Raw genomic sequence first — 27,532 nt, forward strand, 5'->3', positions numbered from 1 at the left:
CATCTGAGTCAGTCCCCCCAAGTTCTGCTCATCTCCATTACGGAAGGGGAATTGTAGCAACTGAAAAGGGCACCATCAACAGGATAACGATATTCTCCCTAGGATTAAGGGTGAAAGAGTTTGATGCTTTTCAAGTTAGGGGGGAAATTATTAAAGGGGGGACATAAGAAAGGCTTAGGTGGAGAAAGTGGATAGGATCTTTCTCTCTCTCTTTCTTAACTAGACCTTGGGGGTGCCCAATAGGTATTTGGTTCAGGACAGAAATAAATTACTTCTTCAGACAGCTTGTGGGTCTTTTTGCCACAAAAGTGTGGTGATGGCCACTAGCATTTATGGCTTTAAATGGGGACTGGCAGTTTTGTGGAAGAGTAGCCCATCGGTGGTTGTCATGACGGCTACATGGAACCCCCATGTTGAGAGACAGAATACCTTTGAATACCGGTTGCTGTGAGACAACAAAAGGGGGATCCTTTGGTCCCCCATGCCCTTCTTTTAGGCTTTCCATGTTTTTGGCAACTGTGGAAAACAGAATATTGGACTAGATCCGGGGTGGCCAAACTGTGGCTCGGGAGCCACATGTGGCTCTTTCACAGATATTGTGTGGCTCCCGGCACGGTGGCTGGGGAAGCGAAGGGGAGGCATGCCTCCCTGATCGGTCTTCCCTTCCCCAGTCAGTGTTCCCCTCTCTGGGTAGGCTTGAGGTGGAGGGAAGCAGAGAAAGAAAGACACTTTAACTTTAAATGTGTTCTCAAAGCCCCCTCCCTGCCGGCTGGCTTGGAGAAGGCATTTATTTTTTTTTCTTTCCACCGCTCCCTTCCTCCCTCCCCCATCTACTTGCTTTCTTTCCACTTTCTTTCCACCTTCCTTTCTTCCCTCCCTCCCTCCCTCCCTCCCTCCACATCTAAAGTTAAATGCGTTCTCCAAGCTCCACCACACTGGCAGACTGGCTTGGCTCGGAGAAGGCATTTGTTTCTTTATTTCAATATGCAAATGTGCATATTTTTCAATTAAAAACATGTGTTCAAGTCTTGTGGCTCTCAGACATCTGAAGTTTATTCTGTGTGGCTCTTATATTAAGCAAGTTTGGCCACCCCTGGACTAGATGTACCATCAGTGTGATCCGACAATGTTCTTGTTTTCTTATGAGTAGAGGTGGGGTGGGAAGAACGCCTCTCATCCACTTGAATTTTTTTGCCATTAATACGTCTCCCCTCTGATGTCACAGTGTTTGTGGGGTTTTTTTAAAAAATGGGAGCCCTCAGGCACATAATACTTCTCACGGAGCAGCAAAAACTGGGAAATAATTCACACACACACACACACACATACACACACACATGTGCTGTTTCAGCACAGGAAAAGGGCCCTGGGGGGGGGGAGGCAGGAGTGTTTCCTCTTCCTGTGGTGGTGTTCCAAGTCTGTTTGGGTTCTCTGTTATTTTTGAAAGCCATTCCCTGCAGCTGCTGTGTGGCTGTGGGGGACCCAAGATAGGTCCAGGTCAGCCATTCCCAACTCTTTAAAAATCCAAACATGTCATTTGGCCACCAGGTGCAGTTAAACTGGTGCAAAGTATAGTGGGGGAGATCATAATTTGCAGAGAATTGGCAGTCGGGGATGGCGTGCCTCACCCTTACTTCCCATTCCTGAGATCCACCTTCCCTAATCACTGTTTCCTAAGATGCAAGATAAAAGTTGACACTAGCCTGAGCATGGAACAACTCAAAGAAAGAGTACAAGATCGGAAAACTTGGAGAGAGCTGGCCCATAGAATCGCCAAGAGTCGAACACGACTGAATGGCTAACAAGAACAAGATGCAAGCCGGGGGAGGGAAGCAGTGGGGGGAGAGTGAGAAGAAATTGCAGGGGGCAGACAGCAGCTGCTAGAAAGGTTAAACGTACCTTTCAAAGGTTAAACACACCCTTCCAACACCCACTACTTCTTTTCTGCCTCATGACTAGCTTGGCCCTGGATCACGCCTTCAATAAAGATAAACGTGTTAGCTATCAAATGGGGCTCCATGGTGTTCTTCAAATGGGTCTTGGGTGAGATGAACGTTAGGCCAACCACCAGGACAGATCATGACCCAGCTCCTCTGTGAAGAAGGGCTCTTTTGCAAGGCTGGTCTCATGCATCCACGACAGAGTCATCATTTGCATCTTCCTTCCACGCTTCGCTTCGTTTCACTTCTGGAAAGCGTCTGCTGTTTTCCGGTTCGTCCATCCACTTCAAGGCCCACCTTCTCCATCCCATTTTCTTATATTTTCTTTTGCACAGCACTGTGTTCATGGAGTGGTGATTTTTATGAAACAGTATTTTTATTTTTATCTTCACTTTTTCTTTCTCTTCCATTGTTTCCTCCCCTGGTTTAGAAATAAGTGAGCCCACAAGCTCAACCTTGTTCCAAGGTCAGTATTGTGCTTGCTGTATGTCACATCTACTCTGCCTCCCTGAATTGCAGCCCCACCACCACCACCGCCATCACCCCTCTGTTACGCATTGCCTGTTTCCCTGTCCCATTTGCATGGAGGACGGCCCCGTTTCCGGCAAGGCAACCAAGGAGAGCACAGCTTCCGGCTGGTCCACTTGCTCTCCACCTTGTCACGTTTGATCGGTCAACCCTTGGTTCAGAGCTACAGCATCCAGTTCCAGATCTCCTCCTATCAGGAAGTAGAGTTAGACTGGTTTCTAAGCAACTAAGAGCATGTCTATGTCATCTATGTGCCATTTTTAGCATCTTGGAGGGTTCTAGTTTGATGGTGGTGTTGAAAATCATTCCCCAATCCATGGATGCTGGGACTTTCTTTCAATCAGTAATGTCTACAACCCAGTCTGAGGGCCCAGCTAGAGGTGATGGTATCCTTGTGGCTGCCGTGAGGGGGCTGCCACCATTTTAAAGGGATCTTAAAGTGCCACAAGAGCCTGATCCTGATAGGACCCAAAGTGGAGACTGCTCGCTTCTTCCTTGGGCTTGGCGCCTCCTCCTTCAAGCCCAGAGAGCATGCCTCATCCTGTTTTGGCTTGGTAAGCTTACTCGTTGACCTGCGCAGTTCAAGCTTTTCATTAACTGTTCAGGGCAAAACTGGGGAGGGGGGGGGAATACCAGACATTTAAATGTCCAGTTTTGTGGTTTTTTCATTTCCCCCCAGCCAGTCAGTGAAAATACTAGACTGCCCAGGTCAATGTGGGACTGTCTGGTTCAATACCAAAGACTTGGCAACCTTACCCATAAGGACACCATCTCATCTATTTTGGACCTGAGTTAGGGTTGCCAAACCCCCGGTCCCCCCGGGGGTTCCCCTGATTTTCGGGGAAGCCCCACCACCAAACACCACCATTCCGTTACCCAGAAGTGACATCATTGCATTGCTGACGTTGGGGGGTGCCACTCTAGTTTTTGGGCAGACTCTATGGTTTTGAGGGCAAAAGATCCCAATGAGCAGGCAGGAGCCCCCCGCCGGCAGTCAGTAAGGACCTGGCAACCCTATCCTGAGTTCTCATTTTCCAGGGATTGTATTTAGAGAATATTTCACAAGAGAACTCTGGGAGTTGTAGTTTTATGAGTGAGGCCAAAGATTTCTAATTAATTCTTCTTAGCGACCTCCCTCAACGACTATTCCCAGGATTCTTTGGGGAGAAGCCATTCTGTATTGACTAATATAAAACAAATACACGTTTGCAGAGTAGACGAGTCTATAGAATTAGACTCGTTTGGCCGTTTAGAGCTCTTCTCTCCCTTCCTCCACCCCATTTCTTTCTCGGGGCACTCACGGTGGCTAGGGTGAAGGTCAGCAGAGAAGGGTGGGCCACAACCATGCGATCTGGCTTCATGTAGAATGAGCTGCCCTTTCAACCAGCATGTACCAGCCTGCATGTATCAGTGCATGCAAGCACGTCATTCGGAGGCACGAGAAGCGCAGCAGCTTCTCCTGCACGGAATTAAACTCCGTGTTAACTCTGTACTGCTGATGTGCCGTGTGAATGTTCTTTTTTCTGCTGCGGTGCTCAGTGGGGCACTTCCAATGAGACAGTGGCTACTACCTCCTTAGTGTTTGTCCAGGGGTAAAAAAAAACGGTCCCTGAAAAATGTCTGCAAAATGATGCACCTTGGGAATAGGGTTGCCAGCCCCCAGGTCGGGGCGGGGGTTCCCTCGCTTTTGGGGAAAGCCCCACCCCAAGCCCTACCCCAAGCCCCGCCACTCACAGCCACCCCTCTCCCTCCCCTCCTGTGGGATTTAAAGGTCTTCAGCTGATCGGTGGGGAGCACGTGGCCCGCCGATCAGCTGGAGGGCCCTTTAAGTCTTACAGGACGGAAGGAGAGGGGCTGTTGCCAGTCGCAGCTCCACTCTCAAAAAGACCCTTGAAGCCCCTCTCCCTCCCTCCTGAAAGATTTAAAGGTAATAATTTGCAGCCTCTGGCAGATGGAGAGACATGATTGTAGGGAGGGAGCATGTCCCAAATCCAGGTGTTTGAACAGGCTGACAAAAAAGAAAAGATAAGCTAACGGAATGCCGGCGAGGAAGGATTTTTAGCCACTCAGACAACTCTCCAATCTCCCTCCCATCTCCATCGAAGACGCATCTAAGGAATGGACATAACTTATCCTTTTGCTCCTTGGACCTCCATCAGATCCCATCACCATTCCCAGGAAATGAATGTCGTCTCTCTCTCTCTCTGCATCTCCCTTTCCCCCTTACGGACTCGACACTTGATAACGCAACTGCCTCCGTTTGAAAAAAAGCAGAGCTTATTTATTAACTCATTTCTTTTTTCCCTTTTCTTTTCTTCTTCTGTTTTTTTTCTTTCTTTTTTTTCCTCCTTCCCGCATGGCTTCCCTGTGTGTCTCCTCCTCATGCCTCCCTACATTCTGCCATGTAAGTACCGCCAGCTTCTCTACCAGGTTCTAACAATATTGCAGCCTTTTAAAAAAAAAATTGACTGAAGCAGAGGTGTAAGGGGGTGGGTGGGTTGGAAGGTGGTCAAAAGACAAGCTTTGGGAGGTGATTGGCTGGAATGATTTTTTAATAAATCAAGAGTTCTTGATTTACGCGGATATTCTGGACTACCAAGCAATCCCAGGTATGGGGGGGGGGGATAGATGGTTGAAAACTGTAGACATTGATGGGAATTGTGCCAGACTTACAAAAGAGCAAGAGTCCAGTAGCACCTTAAAGACTAACAACATTTGTGGCAGGGTATGAACTTTCATGATATCTTCAGATACCTGAAAGAAGTGAGCAGTGACTCACGGAAGCTCATAGCCAGCCACAAATTTTGTTAGTCTTTAAGATGCTACTGGACTCTTGGTCTTTTCTACTGCTACGGACAGGCTAACACAGCTACCCATCTTGATCTATCACTAGAATTATGGGAGGGAAAGTTGGAGGGAATATGTCTTTTTCGTGGGTGGCCAAATTTTGTTTGGGTGCTGCTAGCAATGGATAGTTGTGTTATGCCCAGGTAGAAGGAGCGAGGCCCATGAACCTGGCTACAGCCTATGATCAGGCCTATACTCCTGAGTCTTACCTACCCTTCTGGTGCTGTCTGTTCTCTCAATCAGCAGAGTAAGTTCTCAGACTTGAGTTAGCACCTCATGTGGGCAGGGTGCAGAAGTTCTGACGGGGTGTGTAACAAAGGGTTGCCAACTCCAGGTTGTGAGATTCCTGGAGATTTGGGGGTCGAAACTAAGGACGGTGGGGTTTGAAGACGGAATAGACCTCTTCAGAGTATGACATCACAGAGGACACCCTGCAAAGCAGCAGTTTTCTCCAGTGGAACCAGTCTGTGTGATCTGGAGATCAGTTGTAATTCCAGGGGATCCCCAGGCCCCACCTGGAGGTTGGCAAGCCAACATTTCCTAGAGGATTCAACTCCAGAAGTAGGCAGAGTGTTCACCCTCTCATTACCCAAGACCTGGAAGGTTGGAATGCTCCCCAGCACAGAAAACTCTGCAATTCTGCATGGAACTTTCTGCATGGAACTTTGCTCCCCCCACCCCCGGCGAGTCCACCGACCCATACCTATCAGGGGAGGTAGAAGCAGAAGACAGATGGCATTTCTCTATGCATGTGGTTTTAGAAGGGGGCAGTGGGTGGAAAGGTTATGAAATCCAGGTTGGGAAATTCCTGGATATTTGGGGGTGGAGCCTGGGATAAGCGGGGTTTGGGAGGGGAGGAGGCCTTAGCAGGTTATGATGCCATAGAGTTCACACTCCAAAGCAGGCATTCTCTCCAGGGGAACTGATCATTATAGTCTGGAGATTCATTTGTAATTCTGACAGATCTTCAGGCCCCACCTGGAGACTGGCAGCCCTTGGGAATCAGATGTCGTCTTGTATTCCTCTCCTGGTTCCAGTACTATAAAGGTAAAGGTTCCCTTGCTCGAAAGCCAGTCGAATCCGACTCTAGGGTTGCGGTGCTCATCTCCATTTCAAAGCTGAAGAGGCAATGCAGTCTGAAGACGTTTCCGTGGTCATGTGGCCGGCATGACTAAACACCAAGGCGCACGGAACTCTGTTCCCTTCCCACCGAAGTGGTACCTATTTATCTACTTGCAATTTCTTGCTTTTGAACTGCTAGGTTGGCAGGAGCTGGAACTAGAGACGGGAGCTCACTCTGTCATGTGGCACACTCGGGTCCCGAACTGCTGAACTACTGACCTTCCACAGCCTGCAGTTCAGCATCTTAACCACTTGAGCCACCGCAGCTCCAGTAGTATATAATACTTTAATTGCTGTGCCCATTTCCATAAAGGTTATCTGCCCCCAGTTCCATGCTGTTGGGAACCAGGGATTTTTTTTCTTCTGGTTCCCTACAGTATCATGGTACAGTCCTGCACCTCCCAGGGTTTCCCCCAGCTTTTTTCCAGTCTTTCTCAAACCTGCGTTGAACACTCTCAGTAAAACCTGGATGCTTGCCATGTGGGTGGGAAAGTTCAGATTTTCCCATCTACATGGTAGCCATTTTCCTTGATGCTGTCCCTGCGACAGCCACTTTCTCTTCCCACCACTTTTTTAAAAATGGTGGTCATTCAATATTGTATTTATAAAAGGGCTAGAAGAGCTAGATACTTGCGCGAGAGCTAAATTATTCTTACTTTTTTTAAAAAAAGAAAGAAAGCTCAGAATTCAGAGAACCAGGGCTTTTTTGGTAGAAAAAGCCCAGCAGAAACTCATTAGCATAATAGGCCACACCCAACAGCAGAAACTCATGAGCATATTAAGCCACACCCCCGACATCACAGCTCATTAGCATATTAGGCCACACCCCATGCTACTACACCCACCTTTTGCTTCTTATTCTGTTTACCTTGTTTGTGGTCAAAACCCAGGGCTTTTTTTGTAGCAGGAACTTCTTTGCATGTTAGGCCACACACCCCTAATGTAGCCAATCCTAATGAGTTTCTGCCGTTGGGTGTGGCCTATTATGCGAATGAGTTCCTGCTGGGCGTGGCCAACTCAGGAGCCAGCCGGAACTCCGTTCCTGTGCGTTCCTGCCCAAAAATAGCCCTGCAGAGAACACATTACAGATATTCCTATTACATTATATTGATATACTAAGATTCAATTGCCATCTTTTTTTAAAAAATGGAGCGATGGCACCTTCTGGGGGATTGGGACGGGGGAACTCCAGGGAAGCTGGCCGTGCGGAAGCCCCATTGCTCGTGTGCTGTATCAGCAGCCATCCCAGCAATGGGGAAAACACACAAGCCTGTCCCCATGTGGAAACCACCGATATCCCCATATTGAGTAGCAGGCAGACAAGCATGGGAGTGCGCACTGGGCCTCTTCCTCTCTTGACCTCAGCTCCTCGCTTGCAATCCGAGGCTGATTAAAAATCGTCACCTAACCCTCAGGGTTTTTAGAAGGGTTATAACCATATGAAGGGGCTGCAGTGGCTTAGAGGCTAAGACGCTGAGCTGCAGACCGGAAGGTCTGTAGTTTGGCAGTTTGAGACCCGAGTGCCGCATGATGGAATGAGCTCCCATCTCTGGCCCCAGCTCCTGCCAACCTAGCAGTTCAAAAGCAAGAAAGTGCAAGTAGATAAACAGGTACCACTTCGGTGGGAAGGTAACAGCGTTCCGTGAGCCTTGGTGTTTACATGACCACAGAGAAGTCTTCAGACAGCGCTGGCTCTTCAGCTTGGAAATGGAGATGAGCACCGCCCCCTAGAGTTGGATTCAATTAGCTTTCGAGCAAGGGAAACCTTTACCTTTACTATAACCATATGATGTGTATGAAGTGTTTTGAATAGTTTAAAGCCCTACGTAGCTTGGCATTGGCCTGTCTTCTCCCCTGTGTTCCTGCCCAGGAAGTAAGATCACAAGGAGAGGCCCTCCTGACTCTATCATCATCCAGAGAAGCTCGTTGGGTGGCTACACAAGACAGGGCCTTTTCAGTGGCAGCCCCATGGCTGGTGAATCAACCTCCCCAGGGAGGTGTGCCTATAGCCCCCTCACTCTCTACCTTTAGGAGGCAGCTGAAGACGGTTTTATTCACGACAGTGTTTGATGGATTAGAGCTCCTCTGCTAGCTGGCAGTTTTAAATTATTAATTTAAAATTAGTGGTTTTATGTATTTTATTGTGTTTATTGCTATTTATATTGTAAGCCCCTTTGAGTTTGAATGCTGATTCTGTGAACTTAGGCAGATCGTGAGAGGGAGGGCAGGAAGGGTTACCTCAGTGCATAGCTCTCGCGGCCCTTTCTTACAAGCCCAAGGAAATAATGATCGCCACTTTGGGGTCAGGAAGCAATTTTTCTCCAGGACAGTTTGGATGGACAGTTTGGAGGGTTTTTATCATCTTCTGGGCATGGAACATGGGTCACTGGGGGTTGGGGGAGGGAGGTATTTGTGAATGTTCTGCCTGGTGCAGGGGGTTGGGCTAGATGACCCTGGTCCCTTCCAACTCTATGATTCTAGTATTCCTGTAAGGCAGAAAGATGGCTAATAAACGAACAAACAAACAATAAATAAGCAGTATGTGACTGCTGAGGAGGATTATTGTTGCATGTTGGTATTAGAGCCCATGTGGTAAAGTACTTGGTGATAATGGATAATAATAATGTGTGTAGTATAAGCCAGGAGATCTTAAGATTGTCTGGCAGCCAGAAGTTCCAGCTCTTTTACCGTTATACACCACTAGGTGGTGAGCTAGACTTCCTTTTAAGAAGAGAAGAAGAAGAGATTGGATTTATACCCCGCCCTTCACTACCCAAAGGTGTCTCAGAGCGGCTTACAAACTCCTTCCCCTTCCCCTCCCCACAACAGACACCCTGTGAGGTAGGTGGGGCTGAGAGAGCTCTTGACAGAAACTGCTCTTTTTCAAGAACAGCTGTGCCAGAGTTATGGCTTGCCCAAGGTCATCCAGCCAGGTGCAAGTGGAGGAGTGGGGAATCAAACCCGGTTCTCCCAGAATAGAGTCCATGCACGTAACCACTACACCAAACTGGCTCTCGGCAATAGACATTTCAGAGGTGGTTTGCCATTGCCTGCCTCTGCATCACGCCCCTGGTCTTCCTTGCAGGTCACCCATCCAAATACTGGCCAGGGCCGATCCTGCTTAGCTTCCGAGATCTGACGAGACTGGGCTAGTATAGTCGTTAGGATGCCAGATAAGAGCAGGGAGCTGCATTCCTCATTCAGCCATGGATCTCAGTGGACAGCCAGCCATTCTTTCTCAGCCCGGTCTATCTCACAGGGTTGTTGTGAGGATAAAATGGAGCAGAGGGAGACTGATGTACGTTCCTTGGAGGAAAGGTAGGGTTTACAATACGATGCCAAAATTATGAGTAAGTCGTCGTACAAAACAGTATATATTTATTTTACTTATTTCCCCTTTATTATAATACTGAAAGCTGCTCACATCATCAAAACAAACAAAAAAGAAGACATGAAATTTGAAGTGAAAGGACAGCACATCAGCACAGGTCAGGGAGACAAACACTAAAAGGTTGCTTGGATTTAAAAAATTGACAAATCACTGTAAAGTCACGAGTGAGGGGACCTGACAGGCTTCGTCATGGGGCAGGAAGTCCCACAGTCCCACAGAGAGGGATCTGTTGTGTTTGCCCTTAATACCAAGCAGTTTAAAATGCGAACTTATCAGAATATTTATTAGGCAATGAAGGTAAACAGCTATTATAGAAATTATCTTTCAGTGTACTGAAATGTAGCTTTTTTCTTAAGGCAGCCGTTTTCAGAGTTCTGTTTTTCATGGAATACTTTTCATATTGACTTTTCTTCTTGGGGAATCCCTGTGCGTGGCAGAGGATTTTGGGGGATGTTCTCGGGCGTATGCTCAGGCCTGGTTCACATAGGCAGGAGAACGACATGTAATGAGATGGAAAGGCCTGAGTCAGCAAAACAGATGTCCTCACTCTCACACACCTTTGGCCTCTCCCTTGGCCGTCTTGCCAAGCTTTAAGACGCCTCAAGGAATGCAGGTTGGGGGGGAAAGCCTTCCAGTAGAAAGCTATGATCAAACATCCTAAACCAACATAATATGCTTACAACCAATCAGAAATACTACCACAGTAAATAGCAGTAAACCAAGCAGTGATAAAGGCTTTTGTCTGGGAGCACTGAGATATGCACACACTGGCTCCCGAGATGAAGAGCACCAGCAGAAGCTGGGCTCTCTGCTTCCTTCTCCTCCTCCCAAAGCTCTATGGCAGCCATGCCCGCTGTCGGACCCCCTTTCCTGTTCTTTGCAGAGAGCCTTTCCATCTTTCATCTTCCAGGCATTAAGCCATTTTAATGATGCTATCTGCGCTTCCGGAAAAAGCCGTCGCCTTCTGCGAGGTTCACAACAACGATCATCAAGCCAATTTATTAGCAAACACGAGACTGCGGTAAACTCTTAAAACAGTGCAGGCAAACAATTAGGAAAGGACGCCATCATCAAAGAGAAGCTTCGCGTTGGGCCCTCATACCAAGCGTGGCAGGGAGTCAGACACACAGGGGCGCCTATGAACGCATGCATGTGCCCAGCCCCTGTGGGGTTTTTTGTCTCTTTCTCCCTTACGTACATATGCACTTCTTGGAAAATTACAGAGTGAGGGAGAGAAAAAAAAGAACTGACTAAACTGAATACAGTGCTAAAGTCATAAATGCGTAAGCACTGTGAACCTTTTGGTGGTGGAAAGTGCTGTCAACTTAAGGTGACTGTCAGACTCCCGAGTCAATCAATTCTCAACAGCAGTCATTCAGAGGAGTTAAAGTTTATTGGGATCCATATGGCATTCAGGTATCTTAACCGTTTTGTGTTAGAACAGAGGATAAAGCACGCGGAGCTAATAGATATACAGGACTCAAGAGGGTCCAAATGGCTTAGGGCCAATCAAATGACAGGTAGGAGCCCGCCAAGCGAACGGGCCAGCTTTTCCAAGAGAAAAAAAGACACCAGGCACTCAAGGTTATACGGCTGGGCTTACAGGGAGAGATAACCAAAACAAGAGAAACTCAGTGGAAACAAAAGTAAAGATTCCACAGTCACCCACACACACACACACACACACACTCATGGCAGCCAGGGTAGTACAGAGGCCTGGCTGACAGCGACTGCGTAGGGTTTTCCAGGCAAGAGTTGTTCAGAGACGGTTTGCCATTGCCTTTCTCCAGACAGCAACCCTAGATTTCCTTGGTGGTCTCCCATCCAAGTGCTAAGCAGGGCCGACCTGGCTTAACTTTTAAGATCTGGCTAGCCTGGGCCATCTGGATCAGGACAAATGAGAATTGGCCAGAATGCTCATTGATATAACAGTTCCCTTCACCCGAACAAATGAGACTGCTGTCTGTTGGATTGTAGAACGCCAGCTTCTCAGAGTGAGCAGGAGACTGTCTTTTCGAACGACGACTGTGACCCAAGCCTCACGAATCCCAGAGCGATGCTCAACAGCAGAGCCAACGGAATGGGGGCAGGTGGGGAGCTGGTACGGGATGCCAGCCGCAGGGAAACACCCATTCCCCGTGCCCATCTCTCCCTTCTGCAAGTGAGGAACCAGCCGAGTGACAATATAGATGAGACAGCTGCGTCCTTGGGGGTCTCCCATCTAACCAGGCAAGGGCGTAGACTTTCCAATTTCCTGGGGGGGGGCTGGGGCTGGGCCAGAGGCAATGCATAACTCATTAGCATATGCCACACCCCTGACAGAAGGCCACACCCCCTGACATCACGGGACATGTGTCAGAAGACAGCAGGGCTCCACTGGACTGTTTTGGATTAATAGCTGGGACTTCTTGAGATCTGACAAGATTGGGTGAGCCTGGGCTATCCAGGTCAGGGCGAACTTCTTAAAAGCCCATTAGAAAACCCCACTGTATATCTTCATGTTGAAATTATATTTAGATTTCATCCACTGAATTAAGAGGGACCAGGGGTTGGGTCCTACCAGCATTTCTTCTGCGGAAAAGGGGAGGAGGGGGCCCCCTTTCCCAAAGAGTCTATGCTGGAGTGGGAGACCTACATGACCAGAAGTCATATAGGGTGGGTGTAGGGTTGCCATCTCCCTCCTGGCCATTGGCAGGAGATGGGGTGGGGGTGCCAGATCCAAGTTGAGAAACTCTTGAAGATTTGGAGATGGGGCTTGGGGAAGACAGGGACCTCAAGAAGAAGAAGGAGAAGAGAAGAATTTCGATTTATACACCGCCCTTCACTACCCAAAGGAGTCTCAGAGCGGCTTACAAACTCCTTTCCCTTCCCCTCCCCACAACAGACACCCCGTGAGGTAGGCGTGCCTGAGAGAGCTCTGACAGAAACTGCTCTTTTCAAAAACAGCTCTGACAGAACAAAGACTTGCCCAAAGCCATCCAGCAGCTGCAAGTGGAGGAGTGGGGAATCAAACCTGGTTGTCCCAGATTAGAGTCCATACACTTAACCACTACGCCAAACTGGCTCAATGGCATACAATGTCATAGAGTCTACCCTCCAAAGCATCTATTTTCTCCGGGGAAACTAAGCTCTGTAGTCTGGAAATGAACAGTAATTCTGGGGGATCCCCAGGTCACAACTAAAGGCTGGCATCCCTAGATAGGTGTTACAACAGAAGCCAATTGGGTAAAAAAAGGTAGTAGGATCCAACCCCTAAGGTGTTAACGAAGGTTTATGTTGGGTTTTATTACCTAGCTGAGAACCTGTTGTTACCTTTTCCCTCTCTGCTGTCGCCCCACATAGCCATCCTCTAAAGGATGTGTGTTTGATTTGAGTCCAGTAGCCCCTTAGAAACCAACAAGATTTCCGGGGTATTCGCTTTCAAGAATCAAAGCTCCCTTCATCAGATACAAGTAGGAGTGTGTTTTCGGTGGGGGGGAGGTAATTGGCCACACCATTTCGAATCTTGTCCACAATAGTAGCTCCCGCACTAACTCCTGAAGTCCTCTCTGCTGAGGAACCCATGCAGAATGGGATCATGGGATAAAGTTTGCTATGTCATCCAGTCGATCCAAACACGTATTTTTGGATCTGCACTCCCGACTTTCCTTTCTTAGACCTTGTTTCCTTCCGCTTTCATACATGTGAAGCAGCTCTTCACATCCAACAAACTGATTCACTCCATGGTGGAGTCATGTATGAATCCTTTACAATCTTTGCTTTTTTGGGGGGCAGTAGTTCTCTCGGTAGGATCGGAGATGCAGATGAGGGGTGTTTTTTTTAACAATTTGGAATGATATTTGAGCCACCCTGATCTGCATTTCAGTCACGTCCTTGTCGTAGCCATTGATTAGCCGTTGATGAACTTCTCCTGAAACTGCTTGTGGATGGAGCACCCAGAAGGCCCCCTTGGAGAAAACGTGGCAGAAACTGACAGACAGGTTGCTTGTAAACTGTCTGCAAGGGCTCCAGCTCAAGGGGCTGCGGCTCAGTGGAATAGCGTCCTCTTGACATGCAGATGGCCCCAGGCTCAATCCCCGGCTGTTAAACCGATCAGGGAGGAGGTGATGCGGAAGACCTCTATGCCTGAGACCCTGGGGAGCTGCATAGACACAGTCCTGACTCTGATGGACCCATGGTCTGATTCAGAGTAAGGCAGCTTCGTGTCTCCCAAGTAGGCCAGAAAGCATTGCCAGCACTTCCTCGTGCCTTATTGATAACATGTTCTTTAATTTTGTAGAAGAAACAACTGCACTCCAGACAACTCGGCAAGGTCAGTAAAAAAACAAACATGCAAACCCTGCTGATTGCTTCCCAGTGCTGGCCTCGAACCCCAACCACTTCCCTGCAGCTCTTTTCCCTTCCCCTGCAGCTAAGCTAACATCGAGGACTTAATAGCAATGGTGACCGTCTTCCTTTCTCAGCTTCTTTCTCTCGTCCCCCGCCTCTGTTCCTCTGAATCCCCAAAGGCCTCCCTGCGCCTGCTGCGAAAGATCTGCTTTGGTAGCAAGGTGCTGCCTGTCGCCGGCCATCTTTAGCGTGGGATGATGTGGCTAGCCCTCGTGCCCTGCAGTCTAATGTGTCGTAGCGATCCTTACGCAGCTTACACTTCCATTCACTGTGGACCTCCCTCCCCCTTGCTTTGCCACTGCTCTTCCAGACCTCTCCAGCTCTCCTTATTTGTGTGAGAAAGGTCGCGTTTCAGATTTACCTTTGTTTAGGAGCTCAGGCTTGGTTCATACATACAAGGTCCTTGTTCTGCGGTCACCATATCATGGCACACTCTGCACCAGGGGTCATTTCGTAGACAAAGAGGTGCAGGAGCTCATTAGCATGGCTCATTAGCATAACTTATTTGCCTATGCCACACCCCCTGACGTCACAGGAAGTGTGTCAGAAGGCAACACCCACCGCTCAGGGTCCACTGGACTGTTTTGGATTGCTAGCTATTGGGGGGGGGCAGGGAACGTGCAGATCTGTCCTCGCAGAGGAGGGAGAGCTTGTGCCTGAATAAAACTTGGTCTTAAAGGTGCCACTGGACTGTTTTGGACCAGGGGGCAGGGGAGAGCTCTGCAACTTACCTGGCTGCTTCTTGCTCTGCCTGAGGGCTGCTGGGAGCAGGGGGTGGGGCTTGTTGCATGTGCCCGCCCCCTGGGCTCTTTACTGCTGGAGCCCTGCTCCTGTGCGCTCCTGCAGGAAATGACCCCTGCTCTGCACTAATTACAGATATTATGCCCAGTTCTGGCTCCTTGCCTCACTTTCCGACACAATGCTTTCCAACGGGACAAGTTTGCACGTTCGAATCTCAGTCATCACATCAGCAACAAGAATGAGCAAAGCCACTTGGGCGGTATGCTGTTTATGAATTTATTTATTTACTGACTGACTGACTCTGTTTCTAGCCCCCCCTTTCTCGCTGAGAGTCAAAGGCGGATTACTCAGTGTAAAACAATACGATCCGGTGGCATGAGCAATGCAATGGGACCAAAATTTCAGAGTTGAAACAGTGCAGAGAATGGTATTACAGAAATAGAAAACAACTCAGGAAGAACAGGATAATACATATAACAAGTGGCAACAACTGCAGCTCCTATAGTAAGGGAGAAAACCACAGATATCCACCCAAAGGTGTCCGCAAGGGAAACAGATAATTCAAAGTGGGTGAGGGACAACCTCTTTGGGGGTTACTGATTAATTGGGCTAGATCAGGAATCTTTCCTCCATAGTCGAGATGCAATGCCGTCCAATCGAAATCAACACATCTATTCATACCTCACATTACGTTATAAAACGTAACTGATGTTGTCGGTTTTAATCAATAATTCGGTTTGTTACTCTTTTTGTAGAAAGTGACAAGAATGATTTTAATTTGCTTTAAACCGTGCTCCTGTTTTGGAAGGATATGTCTCAACCTGGAGGGAGGGTGTCTCTGAAGGAAGTACTTGGCCATTGGTTGAATTTAGGTGAAACCAAACAAAAATAAAATTGCGCCATAATGGAAAATTTACAGTGTAGTCCTAAAAACAGAGTTACACCCTTATGTTGACTTCAAGGGGTTGGGAAAGGTTTGCCTCTGCTTAGAATATTGTTCTTGTTGTTGTTGTTGTTGTTGCCTGTGGCCAAATGACACAGTAATTGAATCCATGGGAAAACAAATACCTGTGTTTTTCTGAAGAGGAAGGTCATACAATAAAACCATTTGTACTTCAAAGTACTACAACAGGAAGCTTTTGGGAATGGTTGCCAACCAACCACAGGTTGAGAACTTCCTGGAAATTCGGAGGTGGACTCTGGGGAGGGCTAGGTTGGAGTAAGGGAGGAACTTCTGAAAGGTATAACGCCATTCAGTGCAAAGCAGCCATTTTCAGGGAAATTGATGTATGTAGTCTGGAGATCAATTATAATTCTGGGAGATCCCGAGGTTGCACCTAGAGGTTGGCAACCCTATTATGGAGCATGCAAATGTTTGGCCTTGCTTACAGTTCGATTGTATTTATGCTTATTTGGAAGTAAATCCTGCTGATTCTAACAGGGATTCCTCACAAACAGTGCTGTCACGTTATGGTTTTACTGGATCAATTCACATTAGCAAAAAATATGCGTCTACAGTCAATGCTCCGAGGAAAGGGAACGTGTTCTCTGGATCATATCACTTGGTAGCTGCCTGATGGATTTCGGTGGGGTTTCCTTCCAGAGGAATAGGGCGGAACAGGTTCCCATTGCTCCACCCACTTCTCCATTCCCAGCATTCCTCTCTGTTACTGCATCCCAGTCATCTTTGATTCCAGTTCAGGAGAATTTTTAACAGTTAATTCTAGAACCGAATCGCATACAGTTTGTCACAGCATTCCTCCAGATCATTTCCATCTTTCCACCCTCTCTACATTACCCAGTGCACGTGGGCATTAACAGGGGTCATTTTGTAAAAAAAGAGGTGCAGGAGCTCATTAGCATAACACATTAGCATAACTTATTTGCATATGCCACACCCCCTGACATCACTGGAAGTGTGTCAGAAGGCAACACCCGCCGCTCAAGCTCCACTGGACTATTTTGGATTGCTAGCTATTGGGGGGGGGGGAGGAACATGCAGATCTGTCCTCGCAGAGGAGGGAGAGCTTGTACCTGAACAAAACTTGGTTTTAAAGGTGCCACTGGACTGTTTTGGGCCGGGGGGGCTCTGCAGCTTACCTGGCTGCTTCCTGCTCTGACGGAGGGCTGCTGGGAGTAGGGGGTGGGGCTTGTTGCATGTGCCCTCCCCCTGGGCTCTTTACTGCCGGAGCTCCGCTCCTGTGCGCTCCTGCAGGAAATGACCCCTGGGCATTAATAAGACACTCCAAAAAAAGGGAACTTGTCAGAAGAGAAGGTGCCAGATGGGTCTCCACAATGACTGTGTTCAAAAAGCAAGAATGCCTCTACTCCCATTCCCTGCCCCCCAAGAAACCTGTCTCCGGTTGCCAGCTGGCTTGCTACTGTCAGTGCAGAGAGTAGATCTTGAGGTGAAGATCTTAACGGATGAGCAGGACAGTGTGTGGGGGGATGTGGTCCTTCTGGTTAAACACCACGCAAAAGCACAACTGCACCAGCAGCCCGATCAAGTTGCATTTCCGCACAGTCTTATTAATGCACATGTGGGCATCAGTCGTATAAAAAGCTGTGAATGAACGAAAGGAACAGAAATCCGTATCAAACTGCACACGCAAAGAGAATCTAGTAAACAGGACTTGCGAGTGGTTGCTGCCCTGTGGGGAGCCACCATAGGAGGGGAGTTCCACTAGTGTGGGGCGCCACCAATGGTATCTCAGCTGCCTGTGTAGTCCAAACTTGGCTCCTGTATAGTCAACTCACAAGGGTATTCTGGGCCACTTATTCGCCAATGATTTGTCTTTGTTCTCAGTTGCTCTCGCTGGATAATTGACGCTTAAAAGCCTTTTTTCTCTGGGATACCACAGGGCTTGTTTATTGGCCACTTTGGATTGTCACATGTCTCCTTAATGAGCTCCAAGGAATGAATGTTGGAAAGAAGCCATAGCGAAGGCCAGGCAGGGCCACTCCGGCTTCTTTGTTGGCTCCGCTGCCATTGATGGCAGCTTTGGCAGCTGGAGCTCCATTATCTTCTTCCATGCAGCTCTGTGCTTGGCTCCCTCCAAAGCTCGTTACGAAATTTCAAAGCATCCAACTTCACTTTCAAGAATCTGGTGATTTCCGCTTTCTTGAGTCGCTGGTCCAACTGTATTATGATAAACTCAGTTGATCTAACAGGGCTGGGGAAATATTTATTTTACTGAACAGTTTGTGTTTGTTTTGGGGGAGGGGGGAAAGAAATTATAAAGTTGGGATTTATTGGAGTATATTAATAGAATGGTCCAGAAGGAAGCGTGACAGCTGCAACCTTCTCTGGAAGATGAAGGACATTTCATGGAATATTTCTTATACTGAATGGGTTTTTATGTTTGTTTTGGGGAGGGGGAGAGAAATTATAGTTGGCATTTATCTGGGTGTAGAAATAGAACGATCTAGAAGGAAGTGTGACAGCTGCAACCTTCTCTGGAAGATGGAGGACACAAACACAGCAAAAGCTAATTTTCACTTGCCAGATATCTTGAAATCTGCAGATAATTTGGCTGCTTTTGTAAGTCCATCTCTACTCCCATTTCAGACTGAGGTTTGCCATCATGTATCCATTTAACAGAAAGCCTCAACATACACCTATATATGATAATGATGCACAAGTTTGCAAACACATGCCAAGTTATCCCAGGAGAGCTGTAGAACTGGCTTAGACAGGGGCTGTGTCTCGTCCAGACAGTCATGGGATAAATCCCTGGCATCTCCTGATAAAGGATCAGATGATGTGAAAGTTCTCTCTGTGAGATCCGGGAAAGCTGTTGCCAGTCCCAGTAGACAATATGAGGCTAGATCAACCAAAGGGTCAACAGAGTGTAGAGCAGCCTCAGGCAATTCATCATTCTAAAGATCTTGTTTCTTGAGGTACAGATGATAAGTGATTGCAATGTTCTGGATTCTGGGAGGGTGCAAACTGGATGGGGAGAGGGTGTATGATAGGCAATAATGTGGCCACTTAGAGTAGTGGTATCCAGTGGAATTGAGCAGCAGTTACGAGGGATGGTGGTGGAAAGTGCTGTCAAGGTGCAGCCAACTTACGGTGACCCCATAGGGTTTTCAAGGCAAGAGACTAGCAGTGTTGGTTTGCCATTGCCTGCCTCTGCATAGCAACCCTGGACTTCCTTGGTGGTCCCCCATCCAAGTGTTAACCAGGACCAACCATGCTTTGGTTCCAAGATCTGACGAGATCAGGCTAGCCTGGGCCGTGCTGCATGAATTATAAGTGAGTATTGCTGGAATGATTTAGCAGGCTTTCCCTTCATTGTGGATCTCTCCATCCACAGCGAGATACTTGGGTAAGGCTACCTTTTCACCAAGACTTCTTCTTGGAAACCTGGCCATTATCCTTAGAATTTATTTTTTAGTTATTCAGAAGATTCAACACTCTGATTTTTCATAACAAACCCTTTTTGTGGCTCTCTTCTACCTGGAACCAGTGTTCCCTCTAAGCTGAGTTAGTGTGAGCTGGCTCACAGTTTTTTAGCCTCCGGCTCACACATTTTTTGTCTTAGCTCAGGAGGGATAGCTCCAGAGCAAACTAATTCATGCAGGAGCCAAATTGCTTGCTCACAACTTTAATGCCCATAGTAGAATTTCTGCTCACAAGACTCCACAGCTTAGAGGGAACATTGCCTGGAACCTAGTTGGGATAGTATTGTGATTCAGGATACAGGGACCATGAAGCATGCAGCAATATACCTTTGCTTTTCCTTTACCTCAAGGATTTCCTTCACAGACCTGTTGCTGTTACGCTAGAAAGTGTAGTTCCCCGTGGTAAGAGAAATTGTTTCAATTAGGGAGCTGTCTAGGTCCGATTTGTTTATTTCTCGATTCCCTCAGCTGACACGGTGACTCCTCTCTTCCCACAGGACCTGGTGCAGTGCATGATGGGAACAGTGATGGATCCAGAACAGTTGCCAGCGTTTGGCTGCTTTCCGTCCTTCTGTTTCACCTGCTGCCCAAGTTTTGACCCCGCCAACGATGGTGAAAGGAAGAAGAAAGAAAGGGGAAAAAAGAGAAAAAAAGAAGAATATTAAAATTTTTAAAAAATAATCATAATAGTAAAGAGAGTATATTATGAGGAAATCTGGGAGGGAAAGAAAGGGAATCTGAAAACACAAGAAGAGTCTAAATTGTCCTGCTGATGTTTGAACACGACTGAGTGTTTTGTTTTTCTTTCCTTCTCATTTTTTTCCTTCCACTTTTTTTCCTGCCATGGACAAGTATGCAGCTGTTGGGGACTAACCAGTGCATTTGGCTGAGTGACCATTGTCTCCTGTCCTCACCCTGCCAAGGCAGACTTTCTCTCGTTTTCTCTCTTTCTCTTTCACTCTCCGTCAGTCTTTCTGTCTCTCTCTGCTTGGTCCCCCTGTATGGAGGATTACAAGGTTGGCTGCCCCATGTGCAAGAATTCATGGCTTTTTCATCACCCACCCCCCATTTTTCCCTCTTCTTCATGGACGATACTGTCATTTGTTTGGTTGCAAGCTACCACTGAAACAACTACAGACCGCAACCAATTCAACCACGAGGAACAACAACGGCAAAACACAACATATACGCAGTTGTTAAGACATTGATTCATTGTACTACATGGATATCACGGATAATAAGGGATTCTGATTCATTATTAATTTTATTAATTATATTTTCTGATATGAGCCTAGAACTTGTTAGTTCATAAAAAACAGCAACAACAAAAAAGAACAAAAACAAACAAAAAAAGGGGGGAGAGACGTTTATTAAGCATTACAAACCAATCGAGTAGTGGGCTTCTTAAACTAGGTTTACAAGAGGTGGAAGGTCAACTTGTCTCCGGTTGTCTGCGTGATCCGTCTGGATGAGAGTTGACGAGTCCAGTGGAGAAACAAAAAAAAAAATGAAGAGAAGATGAACAAGCACTGCCTCCGCCAGCATTCTCGAGTTTTCATTCATGATTCTGGTGTTCCAAGTCAAGAAGATTTTTTGATGTCTTCATACTGTTCAGAAGTACGAAAGGTTGACACTCACTGTATGTTGAGTTAGATGGATATGCTTATTCTTTTTTATGAGTTTATATATATAAATATATATATACAGTATATATATAAATATACATATATATATATATTATAATTATAATTATTTTCTTTTTTGGTTAGCATTTGAGCACATTATTTCTCAGCCAGGTCCTTTTTCTGACATTACTGCATGCTGTATATGGAGTTAGCTGTGTATTGGTCTTCTCGGACACAAGGATAGAGTTTTATTGGTAATTGTGTAATTAATTCCTGCCTACTTTTTTTTTTTTTTGGCCTTCCCGTGGGTTATTTACATGTTGGAGACATTTATAAAAAAAAGAAAAGAAAAGAAAGAATGAAAAAAAAAATTCTGCAGCCTCTCATTCCGAATTTGGATGGATATGAGGGAGGGGAAAGGTGATGTTAATCAATACATTTTCTTCATTCTCCCTGCTCCACACACCTTCAGATAGGGACACAAAATAAAATGAAAGAAGTTTCAAATAATCATACGTCTTTTTTTGAAAAACAAAACTATTTCTTGTGGCTACGTGAGAAATCAAATTGCTTTGATTTACCCCTCAGATTTCCTTTTCAGCGGACAGAACTGGAAAAATGTGCTTTGGTGTGGTTTTGGGATGCTCAGCAGATGAAAGCCTCCTTTGTCTTGGGTTGGCCTGGATGTCAAAACTGGGAGGTTGTCTCCGATTTGACATTTAAAAAGAGAGAATATGATTCATGTTGCCCTACAGGTTGATTGTGAGACCTCATTCTTAAGGTGGTTGTCCAGACAGATGTGCTTTTATATATATACTAGCAATAAGGCCCGTTTCAGAAAAAAAGACAACGATCTCTAGAGGGAGAGTGGCCCGGTCTGCAGCCGCCGCGGCCCAGGGAAGCGCAACGTGGCCATCTCCCCCCTCTCCAAGGCCAGTCAGGCCATGCTGCTGGGCCAGCTAGGGTGGGAACAGTGCAGGAAAGGCTGGCAGGGCCTCCCCCGAAGCAGGGTGCGCAGCCTCCCTGGGCCAGGCCACAGCGGGCCAGGGAAGTGCGGTGTGGCTGTTTCCCCCCTCCCCAAGGCCAGCCAGGCCATGCCGCTGGGGCAGCGAGAACGTGGGCAGCACAGGGAACCCCAGTGGGGCCCTCTACCCCCCCCGCAAGCAGGGCCTGTGGCCTCCGTGGGCCAGGCTATGCTGGCCCAGGGAAGTGCGGAGTGGCCGTCTCCCCCCTCTCCGAGGCCAGTCGGGCCATGCTGCCGAACCAGCGAGGCTGGGGGTGGAGCAGGGAAGGCCGGCAGGGCCCTCCTCTCCCAAAGCAGGGTCCATGGGGCGTGGGCATTTCTCCCCTCCATGAGGCCACTCTGCCGCAGCGCTGGGCCAGCAAGGCCAGGGGCGATGCAGGGAAGGCTGGGCCTCCCCCCAAAGCAGGTTCCACGGATGACCTGGGGCAGGCCACACCGGCCCAGGGGAGCGCAGCGCAGCCATCCCCGAGGCCAGTTGGTCTGCCAGCAAAGCGTCCATCCTGGCCAGTGGTTCCCCGCAGACTGAGGGTGAGAGGCTGGCCGATGGGTCTGTGGGTGGGACTGAGGTGATGGAGGGAGGCAATATGGCCAGGGGATTGGCCCCCTCAGACCCAGCACCCAGCCAATGGCACAAGTCCCGTTGACTGGCAGCTGACAGGTCAATGGCTGAGGGAGCACATGGAATGTGGCCACCCCAAATCACTTTTATAATATAAGGAAGGATATATATATATCCAGTCATTGCATCGAGTTGGTCTTCAATAAATGGTTGAATGTTGATTCAATAGGAGAGATCTGGTTTTGGGAACCAAACTAGTATGATGGTCCCTTGGAAGGGTCCCATGCTTACAGTGCAGTCCTAATCAGAGCTCCACCCTTCTAAATCCATTAACTTCAATGGAATTAGCAGGATGTAAGCTGTGGTGGCTCAGTGGTTAAGATGCTGAACTGCAGACTGGAAGGTCAGTAGTTCAGCAGTTCAAAACCCTAGTGCCGCATGACAATGGAGTGAGCTCCCGTCTCTGGTCCCAGCTCCTGCCAACCTAGCAGTTTGAAAGCAAGAAATTGCAAGTAGATAAATAGGTACCACTTCGGTGGGAAGGTAACAACGTTCTGTGCACCTCAGCATCTAGTCATGCCAGCCACATTACCACAGAAATGTCTCTGGACAGCGCTGGCTCTTCAGCTTGGAAACGGAGATGAGCACCGCACCCTAGAGTCGAATTCCACTGGCTTTCAAGCAAGGGAAACCTTTACCTTTGCCTTCTATTTAGGATTGTACTGTTTATGCACCATCCTATTACTTTAGTATGATGAACTGCAATTTGGGATGTATGACTCTTAATAATACTTTGTAATTAACTGTCGAAGAGGAATGTGTTTTAAATTTTGCAGTATGGAAGGGGGAAACCCTCAGAAATCTACGGGTCGCTTTGGAGGTATCATACAGGACATAATAGTGTCTTCAAAACCCAACATGCCCAACAAAAATTGTTTTCCCTCCAAGGATCAGTGTGTCATGAGTAATCACGCAAAATGAGAGAGAAGAATCCAGTAGCTGTCTTGATATATTTCATCATACTAACAAACCAGCTGGAGTTTCCTACGTTCTTACCACCATATATGGTGAACCATTAAATAAATCAATAAATCTTTGGCTTTGGCTACTTGCCTGGGACTGCAAAAACAATTTGTGTGGAGAGGCTGGCACACATCTGGCAGGCTACCATACGCGGCTGATGGCTTCCCTTTGTAACTCAAAAGTAATAGGACTCAGATAGGAACGGCTGCAGTTCGCTAGTTAAGGGGAGTGGTTAAAACAGGGCAGTGTGTCCTTCACAAGCAAAGGTGTAAGAGCATCCAAGATGCAGAGCTGCAAGTAATGAGAACTGGGAAAGACATAAAGGTTGCAATTGGGATTCTTCTTCTTTTTTACAGTCACTTCTCTGTCCCTTTATAGATGCTTCAATGGTGAGTGCTGGAAGGGACTTTTAACCTCCTTGCCTGATCTTCTTCTCAATTGCAGGTCGTAGACTTTTGATTGGTGCAGTGCTTTGGCATTCCCTCTAGGCTAGGAAGGGTGAGCAATAGCAAAGACACAAAGGTCATGAGCCAATCCATGTTGAATGTGCATGGGGGTGTGTGGAAAAGCTTGCTAGACCCCTGACTGCTGTTCCATTCCATTTCTGTCATGTAACATTCTGCAGAGGAGCACACACGAGAGAACAGAGCCACAGAAAGCACGGAATGAAATGAACGACCTAGTCTGTGTTGACAATACGTGATTTCTTTACAGGGTAAGCATGAGACAGTCTATCGGTGGCACTGGCCAAGGGGCAGCATTCAATGTGTTGTTTAGACTAAAGTCACAGAAGACCAGCATTTAGCAAGTTCCCTCATGTCTGACCTAAATCAGTGTGGTTCACTAAGAAAAGGCAATGAACCAGATTATGGGATAACCCCATATCCTGGTGTATGTAAGTGCCATCAATTTGCAACCAATTTATGGCAACCCCAGCCAGGGGCTTTGAAGGCAAGTGAGAAGCAGAGGTGGTTTGCCATGGTCTTCCTCTGCAGAGTCTTTCTTAATGGTCTCCCATCCAAGTACTGACCCTACTTGGCTTCCAAAACCTGATGAGCTTGGGATATACAATGCCACCTTCCCTCTGTCTTGCTGTGAATTATGTGAATTGTGCTCTCTAGCACGGGTCAATAACAAAGCAGTTAACACAACCAGATCAGTGTGTTTATGAATTTTCCTGCCCAGTTCATGGGAATTTCTGTACCTTTTCCTGACTCTTTGCGCATGAAAGACCAGGCCAAACAGGCTAGTAGGTCTTGCAACACTTCCAACAAGTGCTCAGGTAAGTCTATAGTGGGAAAGAGGTTGATAAGGAAAACTTATAAGAATACTTTTCTTTGTACCTCCCTGAATCTGACACAGATACTTCAGTTCAAATGGTAACTGTTGCCAAAAATGAGACTGATGTAAGAAATTACTGTTTTTGCACTGAAGTCCCCAACAAAGGTTATGGGCCCAGCAGTAATGTTAGCTGCTCTTGGTACAGGGAACTTGGGAGGAGGTGTCTGTGATAATATGCTGGATCTAGGGGATGTTGTCAAGATACCAGACAAATTTGATTTTGTGTTTGGGCTGCAGCCTCATCCGCCCTCCCTATTTCTGCACCCAAATATGTAGTCCCCCGAATTGCCTCTACTCTTGATACACACGTGGAAGCAAATATGATTTCACATGCATTGGCTGCAGACGAATCAAAATTTGATAATGGGCCATAAACAGTTTAAAAGTATTCAAGTGCCCCAGGATGTTGTACTAACCAGAACCTAAGCTGACTTTTGGAAGTGAATCTGACAGATTTATAGGACCCACTGTATTAACGTGACAACTTAAAAAAAAGGGGACCTAATTTTTCAGAGACACTGTACCACTGATGACTCAGATGCTGGGGTAAATAGCTTTCGCTATCAAGCTCTACTTTTGAGCCCTATCTGGCTGGTGAGTATTTAAGATGGAATTCTGGAGCAGGCTGTCAATTCTCTAAGTGGTGTTTCCCTTATTGTGCCCAAGATGAGTGCGTGGAAGATGGCCGCAGAAAAGAAAAGAAAAGCCCTCTGCTCTAATCATTTGGCATTGAGGCACCTGTGTGTGAGAATAGTTCCTGGTTCAGGGGTCAAAGGGAATCCTGGACAGGAAGCATTTTTTTTTAGGAGACAGAGGGAAAGCCTAGAGTTAAGCCTGTCTAATTAATAAAGCAATGTTCTATTTTCTTTTACTGGCAAGCATGGGAGTCTCCATCCAGGTTGTCTAATTGCCCAGCTACGAACACACTATTTTAAAATGAGAAAACCTGTTTGAGTCACTGGTCGCTGTTTGGAGAGCCATGACAAAATACTTGGAAAAGCATGCAACTTGATCCTTTCTTTACTCAAAAGTAAGTCCCGCTGTGTTCAGTAGGGATTAAACTCAAAGCATATCAGGAGTGTAGCCTGGGTGTCTGCAATTTTGATAAGGCCCCAATGCTAAGATGACAGCAGAATTCAGTCAATTGTGATTCACTCCTATGTATTGTCTTTCTATTGCACCCTCCCTCCAAACAGCCCAGGATAACTTACATGGTTGTCTCCTCTGTCTTCACAACATCCCGCTAAGGTAGGCCAAGGTCACCAAATGAGTTACACAGCTGAGCAAATATTTGAATCACGGTCTCCCCAATCTTAGTCCAGCATCCTAACCATTTTTATGTGTGGTAAAATGTAGGGGAGGGACTGTTTCACCATACCCATACACAAACTCCCGATTAGCAACAACTTGAGGAGTGTCCGTTTTCCTTATGCTCTTCAGGACAGGGCTACGGTCCTCAAATTATTAATTAATTAACTTCATTTCTATACCACCTTTCTCCCCAAGGGGGATCCAAAGCAGCCTACACTGTTTTCCTTGTTCCCATTTCCCCTCACAACAGCCCTGCAAGGTAGGTGTGATGGACTGCACAGAAAAGCAGGGTGTTTGTTGGTTTTTTTAATGCTACTTGGTAGAAAGAGTCGGGGAGTTCACAAATTAATCTTCCCTGGAGAGAAGAGCTTAGGTGATTGGCCACTCTGCTCACTCTCTGATTGGCCAGCATCAGCTGAGAGAGAAAATAAAGCAGCTGATCTGGGGGGGAGGGGAAGAGGTCTTTCGCAAATGGGTCTTCCGCTGTTTGGTCTTTTGAAATCTAATGTCTGAATCAGGAGCCAGAGAGTGGCTTCTGAGGAAAGAGACATTTGGGAGTCAGTGTTTTCTGATAGGCAATAGTCAGAAAAGTGCTTCTACAGAAAGAAGAAGAGAAACCCCATTGTCCAAATATATTACAATTGATCTGAGGGAGAATTTTAGATTCTCAGAATAGCTACAGAACAGCCTTATACAGACAAAGGATGCTGGAGAAGGGTCTGGCTGAAGGTCTGGGTAGTTAAAGTGAACTCCCAGACAATTAATTAACTTCATTTCTATCCCACTTCTAACCCCAAGGGGGATCCAAAGCAGTCTACACTGTTTCCCTTGTGTCCATTTTCCCTCACAACAGCCCTGCAAGGGTAGGCTGAGAATGTGTGACTGGCCCAAGGTCACCCACAAGTTTCCATGGCAGGGTGGGCATCAATGCTCCCTCTAAGCTGTGGAGTCCTGTGAGCAAAAACTCTACTTGGTGAGCTACCGGTATTACGGTTGTGGGCAAGCGATTTGGCTACTGCATACACTAGTTTGCTCTGGAGCCCTCCTTCCTGAGTGGAGACAAAAAAATCTGTGAGCTAGAGGCTAGAAAACTGTGAGCTGGCTCACACTAACTCAGCTTAGAGAGAACACTGGTGGGGATTCAAATCTGGCTCTCCCAGATCCTACTCCAACACTGTATCCACCCGTCTTAGACTGGGTCCCCTACACAATGCTTGAGTTTACTCATGCCTATCTCTTCATGGGATTGCAACCTGAGACACTCTGTGGCTGTTAACAGCTACA

At 47.1% G+C, this 27,532-nt stretch overlaps 1 protein-coding gene across 5 annotated transcripts in view; it reads left to right on the forward strand.

The window, feature by feature from the left end:
• The window catches only part of NTM (neurotrimin), a 558,359-nt gene extending 537,457 nt beyond the window's left edge, over positions 1 to 20,902 (forward strand). Inside the window, exons 7-9 of one of the 5 annotated variants that reach the window (XM_015411989.1) lie at positions 2,371 to 2,406; positions 14,108 to 14,140; positions 19,863 to 20,902. In XM_015411989.1, coding sequence (XP_015267475.1) covers positions 2,371 to 2,406; positions 14,108 to 14,140; positions 19,863 to 19,963 — 170 coding nt within the window. In that variant the 3' untranslated portion in view covers positions 19,964 to 20,902. The remainder of the gene's footprint in view (positions 1 to 2,370; positions 2,407 to 14,107; positions 14,141 to 19,862) is intronic. The other 4 variants (XM_015411990.1, XM_015411992.1, XM_015411993.1 and 1 more) reach the window with 4 other exon arrangements.
• The last annotated feature ends 6,630 nt before the right edge of the window (positions 20,903 to 27,532 follow it).

Source organism: Gekko japonicus, unplaced genomic scaffold (genome assembly GCF_001447785.1).
Source record: "Gekko japonicus isolate JY-2015 unplaced genomic scaffold, Gekko_japonicus_V1.1 scaffold714, whole genome shotgun sequence".
NCBI lineage: Eukaryota > Metazoa > Chordata > Lepidosauria > Squamata > Gekkonidae > Gekko > Gekko japonicus.